Source organism: Eurosta solidaginis, chromosome 1 (assembly GCF_040869045.1).
Source record: "Eurosta solidaginis isolate ZX-2024a chromosome 1, ASM4086904v1, whole genome shotgun sequence".
Lineage (NCBI taxonomy): Eukaryota > Metazoa > Arthropoda > Insecta > Diptera > Tephritidae > Eurosta > Eurosta solidaginis.
Window position 1 is genome coordinate 280,091,427 of NC_090319.1, and position 23,079 is coordinate 280,114,505.

Genomic DNA, 23,079 nt, shown 5'->3' on the forward strand with positions numbered 1-23,079 from the left:
AAAGTCGTTAACTTATGTACCTAAATTATCTGACCGCTATAATAAAGACATCTATAATAAAGAAGATATTAAAATAGCACATAAACCTAGGAGCACTTTAAAAAGTATGTTTAACCAAACTAAATCGAAAATACCGCAAATGGAACAAGCAACATTATTTATCAAATCCCGTGTAACGGAAACGACAAAGAATTATGCAACAAAGTATGTGTTGGAAAAACTAAATCTAAATTAAAGACTCGATTAGCACAATATAAATCAGATTTCAAATATTGTAATGATTTAAATATAAATAACCAAAAAACCGCACTTATGACCCATTGTGCAACGAGAAAGCACTACCCGAATTTCGAAAAAACAATAGTACTCCAACAATAACAATAATATGGAAAGAGATTCACACAGGAAATGCTACATATACTAAACACACCAACACAAGAATTAACTACAAAACAGATGTAGCAAACACCGCGCATCTAATAAAAAAAATAAAAAATAAAAAATAACAAGTAAGGAAGGCTAAGTTCGGGTGTAACCGAACATTACATACTCAGTTGAGAGCTTTGGAGACAAAATAAGGGAAAATCACCATGTAGGAAAATGAACCTAGGGTAACCCTGGAATGTGTTTGTATGACATGCGTATCAAATGGCAGGTATTAAAGAGTATTTTAAGAGGGAAAGGGCCATAGTTCTATAGGTGGACGCCTTTTCGGGATATCGTTATAAAGGTGGACCAGGGTGACTCTAGAATGCGTTTGTACAATAAGGGTATCAAACGAAAGGTGTTAATGAGTGTTTTAAAAGGGAGTGGGCCTTAGTTCTATGGGTTGACGCCTTTTCGAGATATTGCCATAAAGGTGGACCAGGGGTGACTCTAGAATTTGTTTGTACGATATGGGTACCAAATAAAAGGTGTTAATGAGTATTTTAAAAGGGAGTGGGCTTAGTTCCAAGGGCTTTTGATTTCGCCCTGCAGAACTTTTTCATTTTCTTCTACTTAATATGGTAGGTGTCACACCTATTTTACAAAGTTTTTTTCTAAAGGTTTATTTTGCGTCAATAAACCAATCCAATTACCATGTTTCAACCCTTTTCTTCGTATTTGGTATAGAATTATGGCACTTTTTTCATTTTTCGTAATTTTCGATATCGAAAAAGTGGGCGTGGTCATAGTCAGATTTCGGCCATTTTTTATACCAATAGAAAGTGAGTTCAGATAATTATGTGCACTGTGTTTAGTAAAGATATATCGATTTTTGCTCAAGTTATCGTGTTAATGGCCGAGCGGAAGGATAGACGGTCTACTGTGTATAAAAATTGGGCGTGGCTTCAACCGATTTCGCCCTTTTTCACAGAAAACAGTTATCGTCCTAGAATCTAAGCCGCTGCCAAATTTCACAGGGATTGGTAAATTTTTGTTCGACTTGTGGCATTAAATGTATCTTAGACAAATCAAATGAAAAAGGGTGGAGCCACGCCCATTTTTAAATTTTCTTTTATTTTTGTATTTTGTTGCACCATATCATTACTGGAGTTGAATCTTGACATAATTTACTTATATACTGTAAGATATTAAATTTTTTGTAAAAATTTCACTTAAAAAATTTTTTTTTTTTAAAAGTGGGCGTGGTCGTTCTCTGATTTTGCTAATTTTTATTAAGCATACATATAGTAATAGAAGTAACGTTCCTGCCAAATTTCATCATGATATCTTCAACGACTGCCAAATTACAGCTTGCAAAACTTCTAAATTACCTTCTTTTAAAAGTGGGCGGTGCCATGCCCGTTGTCCAAAATTTTAGTTATTTTCTATTCTGCGTCATAAGCTGAACCCACCTACCAAGTTTCATCGCTTTATCCCTCTTTGGTAATGAATTATCGGAATTTTTCGATTTTTCGAAATTTTCGATATCGAAAAAGTGGGCGTGGTTATAGTCCGATATCGTTCATTTTAAATAGCGATCTGAGATGAGCGCTCAGGAAGCTACGTACCAAATTTCGTCAAGATATCTCAAAATTTACTCAAGTTATCGTGTTAACGGACAGACGGACGGACGGACGGACGGACGGACGGACATGGCTTAATCACATTTTTTTTCGATACTGATGATTTTGATATATGGAAGTCTATATCTATCTCGATTCCTTTATACCTGTACAACCAACCGTTATCCAATCAAAGTTAATATACTCTGTGAGCTCTGCTCAACTGAGTATAAAAATAGTTAACAACTCCACGTACAAGGGAAAGACGTGTCAAAAATGTATGTTTTCAATGTTTAAGAAGTTTTGTTAATAATTATTAATTGTTGTTTGATTTAAATTATATGTTATTTTGTGTTCTGTTTGTTTATAGTTCACCCTGAGGACGGTTATCGTGCATAACCGAAATATATTGGTAAAAATTTAAAACATCTGTGTTTTATTTTCCAAAACATCAGACCTCAAGCCGGCAAATAAAAATTTATGAAATAGAAAGGCCGCCAAACTAATATTTATACGTGTTATATATTGTCGTTTTTTTATTTATCGATATTTCGACTTCAATTAGAAGTCATCTTCAGGAATCGTTGGATGAACCAGGGTGTGTGTTATTTAATATTGTATGGCCTCGAGCTCGGTAATTTACAAAACATTTTGTATGCATGTTAAAATATACGGTCCCAAAGTAATCGATTATCGATTGTGCTGTAATGGTAACTAACAAAAAATTTCTAACGGAAGAACACTTAAGAAGCAGCTAGCCGGCCCTGCATACGGGTTTCCGCCCTAACTTTGGATTACCTCCAAGATTTTTATTTCTTGGTACCCTTCTCTTTTCTCCTTTCACCTCCCTCTCCTAACCTTCTTCCATTTCCTCGTGAGTTGGTAGAGTCAGGTGAGTTGGGAGAGTCAGGTGAAGGAAGATTTGATCTCCTTTGGTGTTCTCCGTTGGCGTTAGTTGTCGCGAAATGTGACTTGTTATAAAACGGCCAAAATCGCTTAGGCATTTAAGCGCCAAAAACTGGCAATGGGAATGGTAAGTCAGCATATGAGCTCCATTTCATCCCTCCTCCCCTCCCTTTTATGCAGCAATGTGCTCGGAAGTGGGAGCGATTCATATTCGGTACGTCGAAACACGTATGGGTATTGGATGTAGTAGAAAGTGTGTACTTACATCTTTTTTTATTTTTCTTTTGTGTTTTTGGTTACCATTATACTTATATTGGATATATTGGAAAATTGGCCTTTAAACATTTAGTCATTTCCAAGTATAGACCTTTATATTCATGGTGCAATCACTGAACGATACGGAAAATCCACGAAAAGTAACGCACTACTGAGACTATTTACGCAGAAAGGTTCTACGATAATACTTCAAACTTTACTCTTTGATATACTTATAAGGGCAAAATATTTTCGGCCAGACCCAAAACTGGCAAATTGTGGCCTACATCGTTTTGCGCAGCTACCCTAAATGATGTAACATAACTATAGGCGCACTTTTTACATACATATATTAAATACATACTGAAATTGCATCTTTTAGGCTCAATACAAATTTTTACACATGGAAGGCCAATTTCATGCCAAACGAATTATCAAATCCCCCTACGCTGCTCCAACAAATGTGCTGGGACATTAATTATTGACATGTGTATAGGTTCAGTTGGAACATACACATATACATACATATGTAATTAGAAAACATAAAAAGTAACAAAATGCAAAAAACACATACATACATATGCATTTCAATACATACATACACATGTAGTTTTCCCACTTACATTTGCTTGTGACACACCACACACACCCAATCGGTGGTGCGAGAAGTGAATTCACGACATGCTTTGCACACGCGCAACTTACAAACACGACACGGAGCTCCACGATTTGTGATACGTCCCAATTCGGTATTACAACGCGCGCAATGACGATTCGATTCGCAATGTAATAACGTATGATGATGATGTTGTTGATTTTGATGATGATGATTTTGATTGGCTATGCTAGTGGCTGTATTTGTTGTTGCTGTTGTTGTTGTTGTATTACTATTTGTTGTTGCTGTTATTATTGTACTTGATGCCATATTATGATGATTGTTCTGTACGTATTGTTGGTTATCTTGTCGTTGCTGTTGTTGTTGTTGTATTGCTTTATTTTGTGTATCATCAAGTGTAGCGCCCATGCGCAACGCCCCCTTCCGACGCAACGAATACAACTCGGCACGCAAAAGCCTGTCGATCAATCCAAGCAAGCAAATGGGAATGGAATGGAAAAAAATAATACGCATGTACGTACATATGTATGTATGTGTGTTTGGCAAATTTTGGAATTGAATTTTTTTGGTTGTTTTTTGTTTTTGTTGCGCGTGTGCATATGTATGTATTTATGCATGTTGTTGTTATTCAATCGAAAAAAAAAAAAAATAAAATAAAAAGAAAAAATAAGCGCACGTTTGTTAGATGTTTTGAGAGAATCCCCAAGTGAGGTGGTTACGTCAGTGTTTGCGGTTAATTAACATCAAAGTTTCGTTGGACACCAGAAATTCATTTTTATAAAATTTTTTTTTCAGTGTGTGTGTATATGTGAAAATGTGTGTGGCGTTGTTAAGTGTTTGGTTCGTGGTCATATTTCGTTTGAAAAATTGGTTGACCGGTGAAATGCGGATTTGTGTGGATAGATGCATCAATTTTTTGTTTGTTTTGTGGTTTTAGCCATTCAGTTGTTGTCGTAAAGATTTTTTTTAATTGGGTGAGTGTCATGTTTGCGTGTCAAAAAATTATAATGGAAAATGTGAGTAAAGAAAAAAGGGTGAAGAGTAAGAAAAAGGAAAAGCAGCGCAGCGGAAAAAGATGAAAAGAGAAGAAAAAATAGGGTTAGTTAGTAAAGTATTGCCAAGTTTAATTTATTTGGTTAATTGTTTAATTGTTACTGTAAGTCTGTAAAATTTCATGATCTTAAACAAATCTTAACTTTTCATACTAAAACTTCAACATTCCGCTGTTAGTCCCTCCCTTGTTTTTTTTTTTAACCCAGAATTGAAAATGCTGAATAAGTCCTTGGCAAGAGGAATCAACTACCTGGTGCCTTCAGCAAAATTTTGATAAAGTGGTCGCCGGAGAAATAATGGGGTTCTAAGTGTGAGTACTGCACAGGAGCAAAAGTTTAAACACCACAAGGTTTTGAACACATGACTGAATGAAACCTTGTGACCAGTTTAACTTTTAATCGTAAACTAAATCTATACAAGACGTGTTAGCCTATACATTTTTCCAGAAATATTTTTCTGTGCGTTTAAATTCCGTGATGATGCTGTTGCGAAATTGCCACAGTCCTCATCAATCTGGGGCGTTGATCAGAAAATTAAATAAAAGCGTTGGGCGCGTGAAATTTCTAAAAATGTGAGGCGTAGCATAACCTTCTTAAGGTTCAGTTGGTCTTATATATGACTATCAGTAGAAATTTCACGCGTCCAACGCTTTTATTTAATTAATGAGGAGTGTGATGACTAGTACCTAGGACCTACCTAATTATTTTCTAGCTTTTAGTATTATTATTACGTCATGTAAATATTGTTTTCAATAAAACCCTTTAACTTAAAAATTTTGTTTAAATTATTTTATTTTCAAGTTTTTAGTCTTAATTGCCTATTATTTCTCATTCTATTTAATTTATTTAGTGACTCATTATTACAAAGACTCTTTCCTGACAATTTGTTAAAATTTAGGTCCTCAATACATAATCCTTCCAAAGACTTTAATCGACTCTGCGCCTCGTATGCTTGTCCCTCCTCGAACTCCAAAATATTTTGATGTCACTTCTACCGGACTGTATGTAATATTTGTTCCAAATATGAGCCAAATCGGACATCATAGGTCGCTTTCTATTCATGTATGTCTTATGTGTTCCAAATATGGACCAAATCAGAACACAAATACGATTCTTTGAATATCTCGATCCTGGCGCCACCCAGCGGCCATTTTTTTTACAGGCCGCTTTCTATTCATGTATGTGTTATGTGTTCCAAATACGAGCAAAATCGGAACACAAATACGATTTTTTTGAATACCTCGATCCTTGTGCCACCTAGCGGCGATTTTTTCATAGGTCTCTTTCTATTCTTGTATGTATTATTTGTTCCAAATATGAGCCAAATCAGGCCACAAATACGATTTTTTTGAACATCTCGATCCTTGCGCCACCTAGCGCCAATTTTGTCACAGGCAGCTGTTTATTCATATATGTATTATGTATTCAAAATATGAGCCAAATCGGACCATAAGTACGGTTTTTTAATATCTCGATCATGCGCCACCTAGCGGAATTTTTTTCATCAGTCGCTTTCTACTCATGTATGTATTATGTGTTCCAAATATGAGCCAAATCGGACCACAAATACGATTTTTTTTTAAATATTTCGGTCCATGCGCCACCTATCGGAGTTGTTTCGTTATTATTGCATTGTCATCGGGATCTGAACTATGTTCCAAGTTTCAAGCTTGTAGCTTATCTGAAAGTTACTTAAATTTCAATTACAAAATTCGTGCCAGCCAGCCACCAGCCGTTTAAAAAATAAACATTCACCGATTTACATAATTAACGCTGAGCCCACGCTGTCTCGAAAATGCTTTATTCCAGAATATTTTTCATAAAAATGTTATCACGGGACTCGTGGTTTTTATTTCTAATGTAGGAAAACTATAGCGAAGTCCTTCAAGCCAATTAGTCTAACATTCTTCGCTTTCAAAGCAAGGAATTTTGTACTGGGGTTAGACTAAGTATAAACTCCAGCAGCGTTGTCATCATCTTCTCTTATCTTATGTAATTGGCGCTTAACCGTTTAAACAGTTATGGCCATCCAACAAGGCACGCCAGACACTTCTTCGCCCTGCTAACTGGCGCCAATTGGTTATACCATGCGAATTTGAATCGTTTTTCACCTGGTCCTTTTATCCGAGTGGGGACCGCCCTCTGCGTCTGCTTCCATAGGCGGGTTCCGATAAAAATATTTTCTTAGCCGGAGTTTCATTTTTCATTCGCATAACATGGGCCCAGCCAGCGTAGCCGCTGCGTTTTAGAAGCTCGTACTGCTCATCATTAAATCTCCTTCGGTTATCGGCGTCGCTTACGCGTAGAGTTCGGTAAATCTTTCGAATAACTTTTCTTTCGAACACTCCCAGTGCAGCTTCATTTGATGTTGTAATGGTCCATGCTTCTGCACCATATAGCAGGAAGGGTACGATAAGTGACTTGTAGAACAAGATTTGCAGAGTGAGGACTTTACTTTTCAATTGCCTAACTAGTGCAAAGTTGCATTTATTGGAAAAGGTGATTTTTCGCTGGATTACAGAGCTGATGTTGTTATTTGTGTTAATGCTGATTCCCAAATAAATGAAATCGTTTACTATTTCGAAATTATGGCTGCCAACAGTAGCGTGGTTGCCAGCGCCCAAGTGCGCTGACTATTTGCTTGATGGTAGCAGGTACTTCGTTTTGTCCTCTTTCACAATAAAACACATCTTTTCCTCATCTTTTTCCAGTTTGGAGGAAGCAGAACTTACGCCATCATCATACCCTTTACCAAATGAAGATCCTTCATTGGAATCAAAACACCACTTTGAGTAATGACTTAAACCACAAGTTTTTCAATTATAATATTGTGTTTCAAAGCGTTGTCGCCCTTCGCAGAAATTTGGCAGTGATTATGTCATGATAAGCTTCTCAGTGAAAACTCATCTACCTTGCAAATGCCGTTCAGAGTCGGCGTAGGTTCCGTACCGCGAATTTGTAGGAAAAATTAAAAGTAGCAAGGACGCAAACTGGAAGAGAAGCTTGGTCTACAACTTCTTCAGAAGTTATCACGTCTGGTATTTAGTTTTATTTATCGATAACCTTCGATAAGTATTCGGTAACTTTTAAATAATAAATCGATAAAAACCTATAACTTTTCGATAAAAAATCAATAACCACTCGACAACCTTTGTAATAATAGCAGCAACATTTATAATACTCGTATATACCTCGTCGATAACAGATCTAAAAAAAACGGTAGCTCGTCAATAAGAAATCGGTAACAAACCGATAATTCATCGTTAGCAAACCGTTAACATTTCGATAACAAATTTTTAACAACCTGTCTGATTTCAGTTCCGCTTTCAGCTCCGGTTTTCACTTATAAACTTTTCTTCCTGCTCCCTTCCATTTCATTTTTCCATAAACAAAGTTTCGACGGCAAAGGGGTATATAAAAATGTACGTAGTAAGTGGATACTCTAAGAAAGACAACAAAATTCAATAGGCAGAGAAGATCAGCGGAGTAAATTTTGCCAATAATAAGCTTTTCATGAGTAAATAAACAAAAATGTAAGGCGCGATAAACTCTGAAGAGATTTTAGGCCCAGCTTCTCTTCCAATTTGCGTCGTGCTCCTCTTGACGGGACCTACTTGTTTTATGCCGGCTCCGAACGGCATCTGCAAGGCAGATGAGATTTCACTGAGAGCTTTTCATGGCATAAATACACTCGGAGTGCTTACCAAACATTTCCGAGGGGCGACCTCGCTTAGGAAAATTTTCTTCTAATTGAAAAAACTTGTTTCTAAAATTTTGATGTTGCTTTTCCCGGAGCGTGAGCCCAGGATCTTTGGCGGAGCACGCTACCATCATACCACGGCGGCCGCCAGTGTGGGTAAGCTAATAAGAAGAAGCTTACTACTGTATTGATGAAGGGGAAGACTTGAGTCCCACTTACTTATATTCAATACGCCTTATATGATTTTGAGATATAGGGCACCAAACGTATGAGCAATACTCAAGTATTGGACGGGCCAGCGATGTTTAAAGAGTCTTAGTGAGGTACGGATCATCGAACTCTTTAGCCCACCATTTAACAAATCGAAACATACTCAACGTTTTGTTGTAAATAGATGAAATATGCATGTCAAAAATAAGTTTGAGATAAAAAAACACCTAAATCATTTGCAATAGATATAAGCTCCAAAGGGGTACCTTTTAATTTTGTTTTGCATCAATATTGAAAGGAGTTCAAATAGGTCTGAAGAAGACCTAAGGAACCCGAAACGGTAGCAAAATAAGTGTAGCAAAGTTTTACATCATCTGCATACATTAAAGTATGGGAATGCAACATAATTTATGACAAGTCACTTATGAAGAGGGTAAAGAGCCTAGATGACTTCCCTGAGAAACACCGGAGAAAACTCCGAAAGAGCCGAGAAATTGCACTTGAATAGGTCCTTTAGGGTCCGAGTAGAAAGTTAGCCTTTCAGCCACATTAAAAGGTGAAACGGAAATCCCAGTGAATGAAGCTTATGAATAAGTGGCTCTTGGTGAACGGTGTCAAATTCTTTTCTTAATTAGTGTAGATGACATCCGTTTGTTTGTGCGTTAGAAATGTGTATACCCCCATACCGTAAGAAAAATTACTTTTTTATAATACAAAAAATTCAACCTGTGAAGGCACCCATATCTCTACTTAACATTTCAGCTAAAAAATTAAAAAAAAATGTTACTCTCCGACCCACAGCAACCTTAGAACGATTTTATAGCAGTCCCGATATAATCAAGTCAAAGTCCTAAAAGTATCGCCTTATTTTAATTGCGGGATAGATTTTTTTAATTTCTATTTTTTGGATTCAAGTTTCGATTAGAGCTCAAGACCAGAACAATGATTTGTATGATAATTATTGTTTTTTTTTTAAATTTTTCTAAATTTGAAAAATTTTTTTTATTTTTGGAATAGAAGGTAGAACATTTTTCAAACTACCTGCCGATAGATCCATTTCGTATTTTGCTAAGCCTTCATCATCAGTATGCTTTAGGTACGCTGCGCTTACCATTTAGCTTTAATAATAACAAAATAATTATTTTCATTTTCATTTTTTATTTTTATCATTTTTTAAATTCTGTTGACCAAATTTACCAATTTATTTTTACTGATTCTAATTTTCTGCGTGAACGCTTAAACTGATATATACTTTGACTTAAAAAGGTCCTAACTGTATAATTTATGGTACACAAATAATGTATATGTATATATACATATGTACGTATGCTATGTCGATTACGAAAAGATACGCATGCAAACATAAAAGTAATTACATAAAAACTGTCAAACAACCAAGAAAATTCAATTGCGTAAAACCATCTATCACTTTGATGACGGTAAAAACATAATAACGATAACGGTTTTACAAATTTCTTTTCGTCGTGTTTTTTTTGGACTTTAAATCGCTATTTCCTTTCTGTACGTTTGCATCTGTGTTAGACCGGGTCGGTCCCCATACAAAAAAAAAAAAAAAAAAATGTCAACGTTCGCCCATAAATTTAAATTTAAAGTTTATTTTGAGAGGGTTTCCGAAATTTTTTTTTGATCCTTCGAAATACAGCCGTTGTTTCCTTTCATCTTAACTTGGTTATTATTTTTATCTTGGAAATCTGCATATGATGCATTTCATATCAAATCCAATATGCGTTGAACCCGACCCCCTCAGAATTTGATGAAATTTTGCATGGGGTTACATCTTACCCACCTAAACACAACCTCATTTTTAGAAATTGCATTTTCGAAAAATTGTGGGCGTGGCAAGGTATCGAAATATCCGAAAATATTAGAAAAATGACGATAATAGGTACTTTTAAAGTGTGATTACTACGGAATGGCTTTACCGATTTCAAAGATCTTCGTACCATTGGAAAGGTATTGAAATAAGCTTTCAAAAAAATACACTGTACGTGTTTGGTTGCTGTACCTTATGGCTTGTGCTGTTTTTTGTAAACTAGTTTTAAGGGTTCAAATAATTCGTCAGAGATAGTGTTGGTTTGTTCGTTTATTATCCTGCCGTCAAATGTTTTTAACTTGTATATCTCCATGTTCTCAAGTACATTGAGCCGCCGACCTTTTCCTTGTACGTGAAGTATTAGAGCCGTTGTTTTGATGTTAGCTGGGGTGCATCCCACTGGAATACACATTTTTTACAGTATATGTTTTCAAAGGTGATTTTAATACCTTTCTAACGGTATAAAATTTTTTGAAATCGGTTGATTAGTTTACGCGTGATATCAAAATAACAGAAAGTAACCAAGAGATGCATTTACTTAAATAAATTTAAAAAAAAAAAAGAAAAAAAAACACCCTTCTAGTTTTCAGATATCTATATATATAAAAATGAATTGCTGTTCGTTAGTCTCGCTAAAACTCGAGAACGGCTGAACGGATTTATCTTATCTTGGTCTTGAATTATTCGTGGAGGTCTAGGGAAGGTTTAAAAGGTGAGAAAAATTCTAATACTTGCCGGGAAAATACTCAAAACAGCATATTTCCTCGAGATATAGGCCAAAACGTGGACCCGGGTACCCCTAGAGTGTGTTTATAGAATATGGATATCATATGAAAGCTGTTGATGAGTGCTTTAGTAGAGGGTAATTTTCATACCCCTGGGTGACTAGGGTCTCGAGATATAGGCCAAAACGTGGACCCGGGTACCCCTAGGGTGTGTTTATAGAATATGGATATCAAATAAAAGCTGTTGATGAGTGCTTTAGTAGAGGGTAATTTTCATACCCCTGGGTGACTAGGGTCTCGAGATATAGGCCAAAATGGATATCAAATAAAAGCTGTTGGCTGTTGGTGAGTGCTTTAGTAGAGGGTAATTTTCATACCCCTGGGTGACTAGGGTCCCGAGATATAGGCCAAAACGTGGACCCGGGTACCCCTAGAATATGCATATCAAATGAAAGCTCTTGATGAGTGCTTTAGTAGAGGGTAATTTTCATACCCCTGGGTGACTCGGGTCTCGAGATATAGGCCAAAACGTGGACCTGGGTACCCCTAGAATGTGTGTATAGAATATGGCTATCAGATGAAAGCTGTTGACGAGTGCTTTAGTAGGGGGTAATTTTCATACCCCTGGGTGACTAGGGTCTCGAGCTATAGGCCAAAAAGTGGACCCGGGTACCCCTAGAATCTGTTTATAGAATATTGATATCAGATTAAAGCTGTTGATGAGTGCTTTAGTAGAGGGTAGTTCTCATACCCCTGGGTAACTAGGGTCTCGAGATATAGGCCAAAACGTGGATCCCGGTACCCCTAGAATGTATTTATAGAATGTGGATATCAAATGAAAGTTGGTGATAAGTGCTTTATTAGAGGGTAATTTTCATATCCCTGGGTGACTAGGGTCTCGAGATATAGGCCAAAAAGTGGACCCGAGTACCCCTAGAATCTGTTTATAGAATATTGATATCAGATTAAAGCTGTTGATGAGTGCTTTAGTAGAGGGTAATTTTCATACCCTTGGGTGACTAGGGTATCGAGCTATATGCCAAAAAGTGGACCCGGGTACACCTAGAATGTGTTTATAGAATATTGATATCGAATAAAGCTGTTGATGAGAGCTTTAGTAGAGGGTAATTTTCATACCCCTGGGTGACTATGGTCTCGGGATATAGGCCAAAATGTGGTCAGACGGGAAAAGCTTATTAAAATGTATGCAGATTGGCCAAATTTAGGGCAGGACAACGTTTGCCGGGTCTTCTAGTATTATATATATTAAATCTACCTTTCTAAAAAAAAATTTTTTTTTAATCGCTTGGTCTTTGAAGTGTTTTCCGAGTTTGAAAAAAAAACTTAGAAAAAAATTAAAAAATTTGTGTAATATAGAATCTTTACAGTATATGTTTTCAAAGGTGATTTTAATACCCTTCTAACGGTATAAAAATTTTTCAAATTGGTTGATTAATTTACGCGTGATATCCAAATATGAGAAAGTAACTTAAAAAAATTAAAAAAAAAAAAAAACAAAACCCCATTTTAGTTTTCAGATATGTTATATGTATTAAATAGACCTTTCTAAAATAAAATTTTATTTTTCAAAATCGCTTGATCTTTGAAGTGTTTTTCAGTTTTAAATTTTATTTAAAAAAAATTTTTTTTCAGTGTACTAAAAATTTTTACAGTACATTTTTTTGAAAGCTTATTTCAATACCTTTCTAATGGTATGAAGATCTTTGAAATCGGTAAAGCCATTCCGTAGTAATGACACTTTAAAAGTACCTATTATCGTCATTTTTCTAATATTTTCGGATATTTCGATACCTTGCCACGCCCACAATTTTTCGAAAATGCAATTTCTAAAAATGAGGTTGTGTTTGGGTGGGTAAGATGTAACCCCATGCAAAATTTCATCAAATTCTGAGGGGGTCGGGTTCAAAATGTACGTTTTTTTCAGCCTTTGATATGAAATTCATCATATATGCTTTTAATGTCCTTTGAGGCTATGAAATCGTTTTCACATTATTAGGTCACTTTATTGGGTTTTATCTCAGCTCAAGGATCCTTTTTGTTTAACCAGATTGTTTAACCACACCAAAGTATTCCCAAATTTATGGCATTGTTGTTTTTGAACCATTCTTCTAAGCGAATAAACAACGAAGTTATGGCATTTTTAATGTTATTTTTAGGTACTACTAGGTGGAGATAAGCCAAATTAAGTGATATAATCAAGTGAAAACGACTTCATGGCTCGAAGGACATTAAAAAAGCTCTACATAAGCTCCAAATCCAAAATAATGATAAATATCCGAAATCGGATGTCAAATAACCAAGTAACAATAAAAAGAACGATTTCGGCTGTATTTGGAAGGATTAAAAAAAAATCCGAAAAGCCTCCTAATATTGGCTTCATATTTAGGGGCGGACTTTTACAACGTTTTTTCGACCCACTCTAGTGTGTGTGGTTGTACTAGAAAACTTTTCAGTTATTTGGAAAAAGGTAAAGCTTTAAAATCAGATCACAATAAATTTATATATGTCATCGTGCTATTTCGGTAGCTTTGCTTGAATATTTGAATGCATCAGATAAGATAATTTGAAATTGTAAATTGTTATGGGTATGCTTCCAAAATGATTGGGTAATAAAATTATTCAAAAGGGTTTCTTTCATTTCGATACTTTTTGCTTTGGTTATATACCTCATATAAATATCTGGCTTTAATTGATGAACATCTATTGTGATAATTGAATCACTTTTTGAATCAGTCAAACAGCTTATTGTTGATAAAGTAGGGCTATTTAATATGCATGCCAATACAAACAAATCGGTCATTGTCGGCCCTATATACTGTACTCGGCCACCCAAGAATTATAATCATGCCTTCATGGAAACGACACTGGCAGTTTCAGCAGTTTTGGGTCATTGAAAGTGGCTGTAAGGGATGCTGATTTTACGCTACGGCTGATAACGTGGTTTGTGTCATATAAGAACACACTGAATACTGTACATGTATAACGCGTCTTGGGGATGACTTTTGATATGTTAGTGCTTAACCTGTACGTTATCCAAGTCCAAGTTGAGCCAGAGTGACGCGCGATTTGCTGGGAAGTCCACTTTACTCTTCTACAAAAGTTAGGTATTTGTCTCTCGTATTTCTTCAGATCAATAGCCTTGTTTCTTAGATACCGCATCTCACAATAGTGCTTACGCAAATATGCTCTTATCTGCTTGACGGGCAGAGTTGTATATAGTAATTGTCTGTTGGGATGCCCCGGTAGGTGAAAATTAGTTAGGGAGAGAAGGCGCAAGGGGCGCCATTTTGATGCATTTTATCCTGGAATTAATTGCTGCCGTTTTTAGAGGGGCCATACAGTGTTTAAAATAATTTAGTTTGGTCAACTAGCCTGCTGATATCTTTTACGGAGCATTTAGTAAATTCCAGAATTTTCTACAGTGTGTAACCGTCCGTAGTTGGAAATCTAGAGCAAGCTAGAGCTGAGCATTCGCACGAGTAGAACGCAACTGTTTATCCCCTTTTTCTCCTTTTTATACCGTTGGTAACTTTATACCGTATACCTGTTCGTCATGTACGCATGTTGTAGCATGGATACCTTAGCTCCGGTTATGAACGAACTTATAGGGATATCTAAGACCCTTTCTGGAGCCTAAATCATGAAGGTGATATGACTTATGGCTGTATAAACTATAACGAATATGTATTTCGTAGAATTTGATAAGATGTTCATGATCGAATAAAACTGTCTAACAATAGTCGAGATTTTGAAGATCTTGAGATGCTCTTACCATTTGGCTTGTTTATGTTGATCGACAAGAAGTAATGAAATTGGCTGATGAAGTGAGAGGATTATGAACAATCCACAAAACAGGCGATACCTCAAACTGGGCTAATTACCGCGGATTAAGCATGTTTAATATCGCGCATAAGGTTCTATTTAGCGTACTGTGCTAAAGACTGATGAACATAGTCAAAAAACTGATCGGACCTTATCAGTACGGCTTCAGACCTAGTAAATCTACTATCGCCCAGATCTTCACGACGCGCCAGATTATGATTTCTCTTACATAATGCTGGAGATGATAATTTTAGCAGCAGAACTAAATTGTGATGGTACAATATAAGAGCGTATGCTGATTTTATTGATTTTATTAGCCTAAACAAACGCGCTTGAGTTCTGCCTTCACAGGATTAGACGAAAAAGCGGTAAATGAGGGCAAGACGAAGTACTTGCTATCCTCCAAGAAAGAATAGGCACATTCGCGCCTTGGCAACCACGTTACTGTTGATGGATATAAATTCGAGACTAGAACGATTTCACTTATTTGGGAACTGGCATGAACAAAAAAAAATAATGCGGCCTAATAAGCAAACGGAGAATAACTCTATTGTAATAATTGCTAGTTTGGACTGAGTAGGCAATTGAAAAGTAAGGTCCTCTCTACGAACAAAACTCATGCTCTAAAAATCGCTCATCATACCTGTCCTGATGTATGAGTCGTTGTTGGTGTTGTTGTTGTTGCTGTAACAGTGAAATGGGGTTACACTGAAATTACAGTCCTTGGTCGGGTAAAATCCTTAGGAAGCGTTGTATGTATGACTCGTAATCATGGACGGTGTCGAGAGAAGATGAAATAGCTCTTGGAGTGAAAAGTTCTCCAATTTGTGATGCCGCCGCCGAGTATCCAACGAGATATAATGATGAGCTGTATGGGCTGTAAGCAGGTATGACGTAGTGCAGCTAAGTTAAACCCAAAGGCTTCGCTGGCTAGGTCGTGTTATGCGAATGGACAAAGACGCTCCGGTCAAGAATGTAGTTCAGTCAACGTCGCAGCATGGAATCAGAGGGAGGGGTAGACCTTTACTCAGTTTAAAGCGGCAGGTGGAGAAAGACTTGCCCTCCATTGGTGCTACCAATTGGCGTCAGTTATTGCGAGCATATATATCTGGCCTGACTTGTTATCAGTTAATTATGATGATTATGGGCAAAATTCTTTGGTAGCTAGAGTGACTTGTGAACGTTAACTTTATATATGACGATTGTGACATGACATTGCGGCAGGTGTGACATTCAAATATTCTATGCTTCAATAATTATTAAAATACTCGGTTCTTTGCAAACTCAAAAATCAAGAGACTGGCTTATGCCAATTAAGGTTGTAAATTGAATGAGAAGGAATAAATAGATATATGAATGTAAATGTCAGCAAATTTTATTTTGAAAAATTTGTAATCGTAACTGTCACAATTTTGTAGTTCAAGGTAGTGAAATCTTAATTTGATATTTTAACCATCACTGGAAGTTTTTTGTTAGTTCTGTGGATTATGTTATTCAATGTGATTTCTAACAAGACCCTGTTGTGCAGATAATTCCGTAATAAAATCAAAAAGCAGACAAACAGAAGAATCGAATTTTCTGTTAAGTTTCACTTGTGACATTTCTTTTGCAAAAATATATGTAATTAATTATGTGAACTTAGAACGAAGAAGAAAAAACCAAATCCATAGTATTAGATATGCTTCAATGGATTTGAAGATCTTATGAATGTGCTTGTGTGTGTGAGTTTGTGCTGTGACTGTTTGTGAAATTTTGGCAAAAAAAACTAAGCACCATAGCTAAATTACAGCAAAGATTAATATGAAGAGTGATTATGTGATTTAAATTAAGTGACATTTTTGAATTGACATTTACAAATCATCAGGCCATTAATCTTCCGTTAAATATAACAACCAAATTACTAGAAAAAAAAAACTTAATAGCACACTCTTTAAGTATGGAGCATTTGATGTTTTAATTCTGCGAGCAGCTTCCTTACGGCAAACTTTCCATGTCTCAGTGCGCGCACTTTCTTCGCCGATTTGCTTCGTGTTTATTTCTATGATGAAGTCTGTTTCTACATAAACATATCTCAAGCCCCGTTCAGTCAACGTCAACCTGGTGAAAGATGTAACATCGTGCAGGCTGACTTTACCGACTGTAGGACCAAATAATCACCCTGGAGTTGTAGCATTATTTAATTCGACAGCGTTCGTAAGCGTTTTCTGGTTTATACTTAAAGAAGCTCTTTGCATCTTATGCCGGCATGGAGACGCGGATAAATAGTATGTTGAATAACCTTGCCTAAGTACGTAAGCTACCACTTTTCCTTTCTTTAAAATTGTACAAACCGTTCAGCTCTATGGAGTGTGGTACAATCACATAATAATTATGAGATACTTTTACACTTTTTTAACCACGCATAAGATAGCATCTTCTGTGAATTCTGGTTAGCAGCAAACTACCCAGGCCGTTCGACGAGGGACTCGTCAAACATAGGAGTGAAGAAGGGCTCAACGACACTTTAGGTATTTTAAAGAATGCGGTAGTGTACGTGGAGCTCAACGCCCCTTTCCCTACACTGAGTATTTATAGCATAGGTCTCAAAAAATTAAAATGATTACCGTTTGGCAGATGGAATAAGAACGCAATTGTGCTAGGAAATTCAGACTCCTGATATGCAACGATTGTTTGATGGTCAGCTACTCAAAAAATAACCTACCTCAAAAAAATGAATGAGATGCATGCTATAAATATTAAAGGGGCACCATGAATACAACTCTAAATGCTCGGGGTAGCTTGAGCGCGTACCAAACGCGGATTTTATTGCATACCTGTGCTTTAGTGCGACTCTTAGGGCCATATGATATATGACCGATGGCTCCAAAGTAATGGAAGAAGTGCGCTGATCCTGCGCTGGAAGATGACGAAATCCAACAAGCTGTCAGATCACTGCAGCATTTTTCAGGCTAAAGTAGTAGTCGTGACCAAAGCAGTAAAAATCCTGTAGAAAATAGCTTGAACTGAGCCGCGTCAATAGATGTCAATATAGCTTAACAAGGCGCATGTCATGAGGCGTGTATCTAGGCGTTCCAATCAGACTGAGCGAAATTTAAAGAAGGCGAGGGTTGAACGTGCACAACCAGGAAAGGAAGGCGTAAAACCTTGTGACCCTAGATTAAAAAGTTATTCTTTTCATTAAAAAAAGACAACTGTGAGATTATAATGGGTATTCTGACTGGACCCTGTCCTCTGGCACTCTGACGTGCCTTTCGGTTAGGCATGGGGCGGGCTGTAAGTGAAAAAGAGGCTGTACGTACTGTGTTCATGTTCTGAGCCCGCTGGGCTAAGACTCTTACTATTAGGAGTGACACATGCTATGAACTGATTCAGTCTATGTGGGGTTTACCGGTCTGCCCATTCTAACCTAGCCTAAGCCTTCAAATACCCCCACATAAGCACAAGCACTGCCGAAACATGATGATTTATGAGGACTCAAAAATTACCAAAAATTGTGTATTGTCACTGCACAATATTACTCTGAATAAATTATTCATTTATTCGCTATAAAAAGATTTATTATATGTCTTTAGAATATTTCTCTTAATAGAATATATTACTGAACTATAACTTTAACTATCTTTTCCTCGAATAAAATGCACTAAACTACAATATTAAAAGTTTATTTTGATTTATGTGCGTAGATTGGCATTATTTTTATGAAACTGGCATATTTAGTTTTTACGATTGTACTTAAGCATCATACGATACGCATTCCAAACGAGTATACATACGCTTAAATATTCTTGCTTGCATGCTTATAACGAAGTACCATAAAAAATTAGTACAACATGTCGTATGAGTAATTTAGTTGAAGCACATAACACACACAGTAGAGCTGGATTTCGATTCGATTCTTAATCGATTTGATCGATCTTTTTTTTAGAAAAGTGGAATCGATTTAAAAAAGAATCGTTCGATTCTTTAGGCATCGCAGTTTTCATCACTATATACTTTACGGACGCTTGAGGAAATACATATTCTGTAATTTTTGTTTTTATAAATTTAGCTTTATTGTGTTGGTGGCTTCGAGAGAAAGATGAAGAAATTTCTTCGCACTTCTGGCAAGCAATATATTGAACATGTGTTTATCTATTTTGTGGTATGATATTGTATTCAGTACGAAATGAAAACTAATTAATACCACATTTTTAGATTATAGTAAGCCAACTGAAAGTGACCCTGAAGGGGAATTCAACCTTTTAAGTAATGCAAAGATTCGCAGATCTATTGTCTGGAAGTACTTTAGTCAAGTGGCGGGCAATTCTGCGAAATGCAAATTGTGCGACAACAAATGCGAAACAGGTGGAAATACAACCAATTTGTTAAATCACTTAAAGCGGACACATCCAACAGCTCCTATAGAATCATTTTTTGAACCTAATAACAACAACATAAGGAAGTCTCAATCCGTAGATGAGCGCAAAAAACAACTGGATTGTGCTTTGATTAGAATGATTGCCACAGATATGCAACCTTTTAGGATTGTCGAAGGTAACGAATTCAGATCTTTTACACAATACTTGGATCCTCGGTACATTTTGCCTTCACGAGCAACATTAAGAAACACACTTTTAACAAATATATGAAATCAATAGTTTTTATGACATAGACAGCAGCAAACACGAAAACAAAAGTGGCAATTTTTATGAAATTTCGTCACTTAAATTCCTTATTCCTTTTTAATTTCAATAAGCTAAGAAAATACTTCCATAAAGCTTTTAACTGAAACTACGCAAACCATGACACAAATTGCCGTATGTTGTCAATTGAAAGTTCCGTATACCTCATTGATTAAAAATCTGCAAAACGTATACTGAGAGCATGTTACCTTACGTATGTAATAAATACTTCCTTTTTATATGACGCTGAACATAGATCGATTCTAATGCCGTAAACGAAGCGAGAACATTATACATATTGTAATAATAAGTATTAAAGAAGAAAGTGTATTGGTTAATGTTCCCAAGGTTGCTTTTCCTACATTTTGAAATGAAAGATTCAAAAAAACGGCAAAAGTATGACATTTCGGTAAATACTACCCTGCAAATATTCCCTGCAAAATTGTTGGATTACGTGTTCCATTTTCTTCATGTTGGAGTACTCTAACAATACTCCTTTGCAATGCGTTTGCGGACCACCATCAGCCGATCATTGCTCGTTTTTTAACGACCGTGATCACAACACGATGACGATCGAACAGAGTTGCCAAAAGTAAAATATTGCATACAAATAACTGATAATAAAATTTTACTTTAGCAACTCTGATAAAAAGCAACAGCGCACTGGTTTTATGTATACATACTATAGTATAGAGAAATATAAGTTTCTTTATTCACGCAAATGGTAAATAACATACGAATATTCGTAGTATAAAATATAAAAGTTGTATTGCCCCTCTTCATTTACTTTCATTTCAAAGTAAATTCACTCCGAAAATTATTTCCGACAACACAATTTCTCTTTAGTACTTTGGCATATGATCCTCTGTGGGTGCTCCATGGAGTACTACAGTGAAAGTACTTTGGAATGTACTCTCACGTATGTCCTCTAAGGAATACTCACAAACAAAGCGGGAGTGGGATCACCTACTCCTCTCCTAGGACATCGTAATGTTAATTGGAGCACATTTTTTGTATGAATACAGATTACATTTGGAGCATTCCTATACTCCCAAAGGGGTATTCCTTACATTATTTATAGAGTACTCGCATTTTTTGAAGGGTTGTTGGATTACGTGTTCCATTTTCTTCATGTTGGAGTACTCTAACAATACTCCTTTGCAATGCGTTTGCGGACCACCATCAGCCGATCATTGCTCGTTTTTTAACGACCGTGATCACGACAAGATGACGATCGAACAGAGTTGCCAAAAGGAAAATATTGCATACAAATAACTGATAATAAAATTTTACTATGGCAACTCTGATAAAATGCAACAGCGCACTGGTTTTATGTATACATACTATAGTATAGAGAAATATTAGTTTCTTTCAGGCATGCTTAACGAACGAAAAAACATACGAATATTTGTAGTAAAAAATATAAAAGTTGTATTGCCCCTCTTCATTTACTTTCATTTACTTTCATTTTAAATTAAATTCTCTCCGACAAATTCTTTCCGACACAATTCCTCTTTAGTACTTTAGCATATGATCCTCTGTGTGTGCTCCATGGAGTACTATAGTAAAAGTACTTTGGAATGTACTCTCACGTATGTACTCTATGGAATACTCACAAACAAAGCGAGAGTGGGATCACCTACTCCTCTCCTAGGACATCGCAATGTTAATTGGAGCACATTTTTTGTATGAATACAGATTAGTTTTGGAACACTCCTATACTCCCAGAGGAGTATTCCTTACATTATTTATGGAGTACTCGTGTTTTTTGAAGGGTATACTAATTATCTCACTCCGATGAAAGGACCATGTGGCATTCCTTGATGTTTCCAATTTTGTCGGCAGGGAACGAAACGAGAGTGGAACTGTCCAGCTTTATTTGTCGGGAAAAATAGTGTAAATGGTTAAGTACGTAAGCAAATACACTGTTACAAAGTATAAGCAAAATTTAAATAAATTTTGTTTGGTTCGGTTTAATCGATTAAATCGATTTTTTTCTAGAATCGAATCGAAAAAATCGATTCTTAAAAAAATCGTATCGAATTCAGCTCTAACACACAGCACAAAAAGCGCCTAAAAGCTGACAAAACGCGTACGCGCCTAATTATACAAACACACATATGTGCACGCAACAAAATGAAAAACCAGATTTTGCCTAGCATTATTATTATTACAATTTTTTTCTTCTACGCAGGAAACATATCTTCCGAGAATTGGTTCAAACAAGTCTCGCTCAGCATGCTTGGGCTGCTCGTTGGCATTTTCATTTGATGCTTCCGCACACATGCATGAATATGCAAATGTGTTTGTGTGAGATGTTTGCATGTGGCATAGTTGCGGTCAATGGCAATGCGTGCGTGTCACTATGCATAAAACAAATTTTTCCATTCAACATCTCACTTTGCTCACACCAAATGTCAGTAGAAGAAGAATGAAACTGCAAAACGCAAAAAATAAAAAAGCGCTTTGAGTTGGGTAACAACTTATTTCATGACGTTGTGTGTGTGAATCTGGAATTTCTTGTAGCACAATTTATGTGAGCAAATTTAAATTTATTCATTATTCAGTTAGTCATTTTTATAAGTTCCTAAACGCTTGGCTTGAGTGAATATTTTAGCATAAGTTTGACAAAATGTGCTTTTGCATTACTTTCGAAATATGTTAAGCTGTTTTAAGCTATACTTAATGTGTCAAAGGTGATCAAAATGTTCAACTACCAAAACTTGCGGTTGACTTTTGTGTTATTTGCTTGTCATACTATGATTTGAACAAAGAATGTGGGCAAAAGGTTAGTAGAAACGGTAAGAAAAACATAAGTAGCTTTAAGTGCGTACAAAACGATAAAGAACTACTTATGTTTAAATGATTGTGTAACTTATATTCACTTGCGAGCACGAAAATATTAGCGGCAATTTTCAACAAATATTGACCAAATTATTATTTTTTTTTCGATAGCTAAAGTAAAAATTCTTTGAAATTAGTAACTGAAAATTTGCACAAATAACTCAAAAAAAGTAATCGAAAAAATTTCAAAGTTCGAGAAAAAATTTAGAAAATTTCGAGATTGTTATTTGAGTTTTCTGATTTTTTTAATTATGCGTTTTTGCTGTTAATTACATAAATTTTCGAGGTCTGTATTTGGATTTTAATTTTTTTGAGACTGCTATTTTGTAGTCCAAAATTTTCGTTAACCGAAGATAAAAAACTCTATGAATGATGTAATTGAAACTATGCAAACCAATCTCAACAAGTAAGGAAGGATAAGTTCGGGTGTAACCGAACATTACAT

At 36.0% G+C, this 23,079-nt stretch overlaps 1 protein-coding gene across 2 annotated transcripts in view; it reads right to left on the minus strand.

Moving 5' to 3' along the window:
- Nucleotides 1–23,079, minus strand: part of btsz (bitesize) — a 184,930-nt gene that overhangs the window by 119,560 nt on the left and 42,291 nt on the right. For both annotated transcript variants that reach the window (XM_067760931.1, XM_067760930.1), the window contains exon 2: nucleotides 3,773–4,222. In XM_067760931.1, the coding sequence (XP_067617032.1) occupies nucleotides 3,773–4,173 (401 nt within the window). In that variant the 5' untranslated portion in view covers nucleotides 4,174–4,222. The remainder of the gene's footprint in view (nucleotides 1–3,772; nucleotides 4,223–23,079) is intronic.